This window comes from Colobus angolensis, unplaced genomic scaffold (assembly GCF_000951035.1).
Source record: "Colobus angolensis palliatus isolate OR3802 unplaced genomic scaffold, Cang.pa_1.0 Scaffold15, whole genome shotgun sequence".
Taxonomy (NCBI): domain Eukaryota; kingdom Metazoa; phylum Chordata; class Mammalia; order Primates; family Cercopithecidae; genus Colobus; species Colobus angolensis.
In genome coordinates this window covers 483,715-491,888 of record NW_012114599.1, presented here as the reverse complement: position 1 = coordinate 491,888, position 8,174 = coordinate 483,715, and the positions used below count along the sequence as shown (strand labels likewise).

Below are 8,174 nucleotides of genomic sequence, written 5' to 3'. Positions count from 1 at the left end.
AAAAAAAAAAAAAAAAAAGTTACTCCACTATGCAATATTATCTATAAAATTGTACACAATTCATAGAATTGAGGGGGGGAAATGAAGATAGAAAGTAGAGATACCAAGGAGTAGGAAACAAATGGTAAGATAGAATGGATGCTGCTCAACGTGAAAGAATGCCTTCAAGGTCTCTGACTTGAAACTTTATATTGAAAGGTCAGTTATGGATGGCAGATAGATAATTATAATGCTTAAAGTTGTTAAATAAATTGAAAAAGAAAGGAGAAACCCTTTATTGAGACCTTTTTGATTTTCTTTTTTACTAGTAAAGCTTTTATTGCTCCTATAATGTGGTCTCTAATGAAGGACTTTTAAAACACAAGAAACGGAGGCCATTTGCTAAAAGTGAAGAGGGGCTTTGCATCTTTTTCCTGCTAAAATAAATCATGTGCTTAGCTCAGTGTTGTTCACAAGCAGCCATCGCATACACGTTTGATAAGCTGATCAGTAGTGACAACTTGTTGGAATGCAGGAAAGCGGGAGGACAGCAAACTGAATGACTAGCAGTAGAAATGCTGAATCACTAAGCCAGCAGTCCAGCAGGCGTGGATCCTCATTGTTTGATTCTGAGTTAGTGTCTCAGACTCGATTGTCTTTTTCACAAGGACCTGTGCCTTGCATGTCTGTCTTCCTCTTTGTCAGGTTCATTGCTGAGCACAGAGTAGATGTTTGGTTAGTAGGAGGCGGTTGATTTGGTTGGCTGAACTGCCCTGAAATTTTGTGAGAAATGAAATGAGAGAGGAATTTTTTTTAGGCTGCTTTATTTCCAAGAGATTTGGTTATTTTAGTAAATATCTTCTGCGCAATTGTGATTCAAGAATTTTTAAATTGTCCTACTTTTTCCTTATCGGTAAACAGGAAGTGGTGACCTCCCCGCCCAACATGATTTACTGCTCTGAGAGCCTTATGATGACATAGCATTTGCGTGTGTCTCAACAGATCCTCCTTGTCAGTAACCTTATCAGAAAGTTTAGTGAGCCTTTTAATCTCATACCCTCTTTGAACAATATTGTGAAATAGGATTTTTCTTTTATCGTTTTGATCTGCACACTCTCTGGATAGAGGTGGTTTGGTAGAACCCCTAAAGAAAGCAGCCTAGAATTTTTGCAATCTTGTGCTCATTTTTTCCCTTGTAAGTAGTGCATAATCTGTTGGGTAGGATGGTAAAGCTTTTATTGCTCCTATAATGTGATCTCTAATGAAGGACTTTTAAAACACAAGAAAAGTACCTTAGGATCCATAGTGCATGGTCAGGAGCTCCTGATAATTTTTGTAATAATCACTTTTCTTTTTATCTAGTATAAATATAAATGAATCCTAGATAAATGTATAAAGTTCTTATGTAAAGAACAGGTGCTGTGGCTCACACCTGTAATCCCAGCACTTCGGGAGGCTGAGGTGGGCAGATCACTTGAGGTCAGGGGTTTGAGACCAGCCTGGACAACATAGTGAAACCCGTCTCTACTAAAAATACAAAACTTAGCCGGGTGTGGTGGTGCATGCCTGTAATCCCACCTACTTGGGAAGCTGAGGCAGGAGGATCACATGAACCCAGGAGGTGGAGGTTGCAGTGAGCCAAGATCATGCCACCGCACCCCAGCCTGGGCAACAGGGCGAGACTCCGTCTCAAAAAAAGAGAAAAAAGAAAGTTCTTATGTATTATATATAACCACCGGTCATCAGGCTAGAGCGAAGAAAAAAACATTGATCTTAAGGTGGTAGACTTTTTTCCCCTTACTGACAAAGGTGGGGGCCACTTCTTTCCTATGTGTACTCTAATGTGTGATACAATGCCTATAGGTATTCAACAGATTATTTGTGGAATGAACGAGTAACTTTGCCTTTGGGAAGTGTTTTTAACAACCTTTCCTGAAGCACATTTAGTTTTAGAAAATGCTCCCTCTAGTAATGGAATGTTTTCTGATTTTACAGTGCCGAGCACTCTCTAAAAGACTGGCCTTGGCGGAAAAGTCTAAGGAAGCATTGATAGAAGAAATGAAACTTGCCAGTCAGAACATCAGCAGACTTCAGGTGAGTTAAGTGTTACCTAAACGGTTTTAATGTTTTTTCATTGAAAGTTCTTTGGTAGCAAAGCAGCATTTCTTTTCCAAAGGCATTTGATCTCTAGATATGCTTTTTAAAATAACCACTGTATTTCTAATTCATTAAAAATAACATCTTATGTTAGACAAAAAGTAGTTGTATTGTTTCTCTGACTTGATTCTAATTTTAAATCCTTTTATAGTCAGCATTTGCTTAAATAATACTTATTTACCCAGAATCTTTCCTTCCTTGTACATACCCGTCATGGTGAGCTGTAGGCTTGTTCTGTACATATTACTCTGTTCCTTTTCTTTCCTGTGTCATAAAATGGATCTAAACTGAAAGATGGGGCTATAATATATTCCCTCTTACTCACTGCCTGGTTTTAAATCTTTGTTTTCAGAAAGCCTCTGTTAATAAAAACATGATGCCAGGCAAGGAAAAAACACAGCACTACAACAACACCCACTTCCTCTTTGCTTCAGATTCATTTATCAGATTAATTAGGCACACAAGATTAGATTTTAGGCAGCAGAAGAGAGCATGAGAGATGGGAAGAGAGATGAAGGGTGCTTCTTTCAGGGACGGTGCTGCCGGGAGGGCTGTAGGCCATTGAGGCGTAGGATGGAGGCAGTGTGTTGTAGGCCTCACCTATGGCTCAGCAAAACCTAAGGGAATTTGGAAAGATAATGATGGCTTTTCTTACCTGGCATAGAAAGAAACCCTTAAAGTTTTGCAAAGAAATTATGAACATATTTTGAAGGCTGATAAAAATGTTTTCCCATTTCTTTTAATTTTGTTCGCTTGTTAGGCCTGTGCCTTAACCTTCATGTTAATTGATCAGATAGACCATTTTGATATGTTGCTTTTCCAATTAAAAGAATTTTTTAAAAAATTGATGTAAATAGTTGTACGTGTTTGTGGGGAACGTGGTATTTTGATTATTATGATACCTTTGTAAAATGTGTAATGATCAAATCAGGGTAATTTGGATGTCCAGCACCTCAAACATTTATCTTTGTGTTGGGAACATAACAATTCTTCTTTTGTAGCTATTTTGAAATATACAGTAAATTATTGGGAAACTATAATTTCCCTGTTCCACATTTTTCTTTTGTGAATTAAGAAAGCTTCAGAGTGGTATGACTAGTGGGATGTTGATTTTTCTCTTTTTCTTTGCTATTTAGGATGAACTGACAACTACCAAGAGGAGTTACGAGGATCAGTTAAGTATGATGAGTGACCACCTGTGCAGCATGAATGAGACATTATCTAAACAAAGAGAAGAGATTGACACACTAAAGATGTCCAGTAAGGTATGTGAGGTGAGGTGAGGTAGTCTCTCTGTAATATAATATTTAATATGAGGCATTTTATTGTCATGCATTTCAGGAGCAAGAGGACATAAGATTTAAAGTGTAAAGGCCAGGTTCAGTGGCTGAGGTGAAGCCTGTAATCCCAGCACTTTGGGAGGCTGAGGTAGGAGGATCCCTTGAGGCCAGGAGTTCGAGAGCGGAGTGGGCAATATAGTGATACTTCATCTCTATAAAAAAAATGAAAAAATTAGCCAAGCATGAGGGTCTGCGCCTATAGTCCCAGCTACTTGGGAGGCTGAGGTGGGAAGATTGCTTGAACCTCGGAGTCTGAGGTTACAGCAAGCTATGGTTGTGCCACGGCACTCCAGCCTATACAACAGAGTGAGACTCTGTCTCTAAAAAAGAAAAAAAAAAGTATCTATAAATAATTTTCTTTAGTATCATTTGTCCTTTTGTCCAGAAGTATTAAGTGTCTTTGGCTGAGTTAAAAGCTGAGAAAGTCTGGCCTCTAAGGCTTTAATACTGTATCAGCTGCTTTTCAGCATTTTTGGCATTTCTCCTACTGTTGTGTAAGAGTTAGGGGGACTCACAAAACGCTTGAAGAAAGGGATTGCTCTTTATTTATGTAAGACCTGAAATGGTACTGTTGAAGAGTAAACTTGAGAAAATTTATTCTCATAAATATTCATATAACCTTGGAATGTCTTACCCTTTTAACTAGATTTCCTTTGATTTCCTTTCCCATAATCCCTCTGCTTGCCCAGACTGAGAGAGTAGATGTTGGGTAGTAAGTTTAGGCTGAAATGCAGATCTGCATACCATGTCCTTATTACTGTAACAATGTATATACTGTTTTGCCATGAAAGGTAAACTTTGGGAGGCCAGGGGCTCACTCAGTTGGCATAATCTCATGTGCTTAGTCCGTTTTCATAACAATATTATACCACCACCAGCTGGGATTTACCATCTCCAGCCTGCACTCTTTGAGATCTGCTGCCGCCCCTTTTTGATTCAGCAGGCGTTTATTGAGTTCCTGCTGTGTACACTGGGGAGAAATAGAGATGAAGAAACCATGGCTTTATTTTAGCATCTGCTATTGGTGTAAGGACAGGATTTTGTTCATTTAGGGTCTTGGAAAATGTATCATGTTAATGTATTGGAATCTGCATTATATGATTTTGTTTATCAACGTAGTTTCTTGATATTCATTGATTGTGCTGCTTTGGAGGCTGTCTGATGCTTTTCTGGCTGTTTCTGTGATTATTGTTACCACCCAGTATGGTTCTCATTATGGTTCTCCAGTTACTTGTGGTTCAGGAAACTTGAGCTTGGGGGTAAGGGAGTGGGGGGGCTGGTCCTTTTAAGGAAGCCTCCCTTAACCTTTTGGTTTCTTGATATTCCATATTCCAGCAGAGCAGTATCTAATTCACAAGTTACATTCTTAGTAGTGGTAGAAAACACACATTGAAGAGGTAGTGTTTTGGGTTTTCTCGTGGTATGTATAATTTGTTTTAGTGTAGTAGTATGAGAAAGTCTGTTTTAGCACCTAAAATTTGAAAAGAAGTAGCAATAATTTTTGAAAACTCTTCAATATCTGGAACTTCAGAAGTATTTGGTTTTGAATTGAGAGGGGTACATGTTGAGTACAGCAAAGCTCATTGTCCTGAAGGTAAGTGGATTGCAGCTACTTCAGAAGTTAGGGAATTTTCAAGTTTCCTCTGACATTTTTTTTTTTTTCCTTTGATAGAGTCTCGCTTTGTCACCCAGGCTGGAGTGCAGTAGTGAGACCTTGGCTCACTGCAACCTCCACCTCCCAGGTTCAAGAGTTTTTCCCACCTCAGCCTCCCTAGTAGCTGGGACTACAGGCATGCACCACCACACCCAGCTAACGTTTTTTGTATTTTTTTAACAGAGTTTCACCATGTTGCTCAGGCTGGTCTCAAACTCCCAGGCCCAAGTGATCTACCGGCTGCAGCTTCCCAAAGTGCTGGGATTACAGGCGTGAACCACTGCACACAGCTTCTTAGAGCTTGTTGATAAAATACCAGCCATTAATAAAACTCTAAGAGACCCTTCTTCAATTTGAATTTATATCATTAACCTGTCTTTGATCATTCTGTAATCCTATATTTTGCTTTTCCCCCATTTAGTAATTTACATTACTGTAGCATCATCTTATGGCTGACATTGTCTCCACTGGATACTAAGTAAACACTCTCAACCATTTGTTTGCTATGATCTTGCTCTTAGTGTTTGTATTCTGCAAGCATTTCTTCCATGAAGAAAACGTATTTATGCCTAAGAGTTAAATACAGGCATTTAATTAAAATGTATTCCCAAGAAGGGAGCCTCTCCAGAAAGAAGAAAAATTACACAAAACTAGAAAATTCAAATCTCCATATTTGAGGAAATGGAGTAAGTTGTCTTCCCTCTGATTTGTTCTCAGCCAGTATCCAAGCTGACTTTTGACAGATAATCAGTGCCGTTTGGGTGTTAGTTGGCACATATTCAGAGTTATTACCTATTCAGACCTTTAAAAGGTGTTTATTTAAACAATGATGAGACATGTTTAGGGTAACTTTTTTTATTCAGCTTCTTGAAATCTTAGACTCTCTTGTCTTTGGAACAAAATGAATGTTTGTAGTTTTGATAAATTCAAGATAGTAGCTTTCTTTTCTTTCTCTATTTCCTGTCCTCAGCCCTGAGAGGGATAGGGTCTGTGGAAGCAGAGAGGAGAGAGAGTATAACAAACTGCTTTGTGATTATTGAATATAAATTAATGCAAGGTTATCAGCTATTCTCCTGTTTGGAAGTGTTGCAAAGTGAAATATGGCTTTTAGACAGCTTGGTTTATAAACTATGTGAGTTATTTTTATTTTTTTTATGTTTGTGTTCTTATTATTCATATTTTTCTTTGCACAGGGGAATTCTAAAAAGAACAAGAGTCGATAGTTTTCAAATAGCTGGTTGGCGACTGTTCTTTCCAGACCTGCTCCTGCTGCACAGAGCTGCGGGGCTGAGACCACGTCCATGCTGGCTGCCTTCAGGAAGCTGAAGTATTGTTGGACCTAGTAAACTAGTCAGTGTTGGAAATGGCCTTGAAATATTTAAAACATACTTGTAACCAGTGAGGCAAATACAGAAGTTGATGTCGGCAGTAATTGGAAAACAATACATATATCATGGATATTGTAGGTTTCCTTATGCTGTTTTTACTGTGCACTTTTTAAAATTAGGTTTTAATTTCAGTATGTAAGAACAACAAATATTTTGTATACTTTCAAACTCAATTATATGGTAATCGATTTGGTATCTATGGAATAGATATATGTTTCTGGAAAAAAATGCTTAAATTGTCAAACTGTCATTACTTCTTACTATAGTTGAAGGCATTCTCCAGATTCTTTTTAAAAACTTTGTTCATATTTCTCTCTCTCTCTCTTTCTTTCTGTCTCTCTGTCTCTCTCCTTTCTGAGGGGGAGGGAGCCCTGCAAACTTCAGATCCTGTGGGTTTAGTACATTATCTTCAGCTCTTTGATACCCTGTGTTAGAGTAATAGCTAAAGGAAGTTCATGTCAATAAATTCATACTTATATCACACTTTCAGTCTCTCTATGAAAATTTGATAAAGGAAACTGAACCCTATTAAAGTTGGCTTTTACAAAACATATCAAATGCCAGCCGACTTAGGTATAATCCTCCGATTGATTCCTCAAATTAGAATAATTCTACAGTTAATCTTTTAGTAAGGCTGTTGATTTTTGCCTTGAAAGCTACTTAAAACGACACTTCAAGCAAAAAGCCTGAGCCCTTAAGGCTCCCCTTGGCTTATATCATAAACATTGTGTTGTATCAGTGCCAGGAGTGGCTCTGCCAGCACTCTCCACTCCTACTCCCGAGGCCCTAAATATATTACTCCTTTCTGAACTGCTTACACAGGCCCATTTCACCCATGTCCAGGTCTCCAGATTAGCTGAGGGGTTCCTGAAACCCCCTTCTCCTTACCTCTCCACCTGTGGCACCATCTTTCTTCAGGCTACTCTCTAGACAGTTGCGAGTCACCCTCTAAAATGTTTTATTCCGGAGTTTACCTGAGAGCCCATCACCGGCTTCCCTCTGTGCTCAGCACAAAAGCCAACTCCTTGGCCTCTGCCCGAAGTCCTCAGCTGCCTGCCATGCAGAGAGACTCTGGTTATTAGGCCCAGTCCTCACGACAGTGAAAGCATTTGGATCCTGAGTTGGGGGATCTCTGGGTTGGTTTAGTTCCACTTTTCCCAGCCCTTCATGTCCCTAGCCTACTTGCCCTTTCTCTTTTCTCTGCCCTGTGCATTGTTAGTTTCTGTCAACTCAGCCAGCTGTTTTCACTGCAGCTGTGTGTAGGCCCCCAAACACTGTGAGGGAAACATCAAAGAGCCATGCTGGGCCTGGCACAGTGGCTCACACATGTAATCCCAGCACTTTGGGAGGCTAAGGCAGGTGGATCACTTGAGGCCAGGAGTTCAAAACCAGCTTGGTCAACATGGTGAAACGCCATCTCTACTAAGACTACAAAAAATTAGCCAGGTATGGTGGCATGTGCCTGTAATCCCAGCTGCTTGGGAGACTGAGGCAGGAGAATCACTTGAACCCAGGAGATGGAGGTTGCAGTGAGCCGAGATAGCGCCGGTGCACTCCAGCCTCAGCGACAGAGTGAGTGAGACTCTGTCTTAAAAAAAAAAAAAAAAAAAAAGAGCTATCCTGATTAGCTCTGTCAAGAACTTAGGGTTTCGAGCC

General features: G+C 39.6%; 1 protein-coding gene across 1 annotated transcript in view; it reads left to right on the top strand.

The window, feature by feature from the left end:
• PPP1R21 (protein phosphatase 1, regulatory subunit 21) overlaps positions 1-7,001 on the top strand; it is a 69,288-nt gene extending 62,287 nt beyond the window's left edge. Inside the window, exons 19-21 of the mRNA XM_011936013.1 lie at positions 1,975-2,073; positions 3,273-3,401; positions 6,324-7,001. Of these exons, the coding sequence (XP_011791403.1) occupies positions 1,975-2,073; positions 3,273-3,401; positions 6,324-6,353 (258 nt within the window). The 3' untranslated portion in view covers positions 6,354-7,001. The remainder of the gene's footprint in view (positions 1-1,974; positions 2,074-3,272; positions 3,402-6,323) is intronic.
• Positions 7,002-8,174: the final 1,173 nt, after the last annotated feature.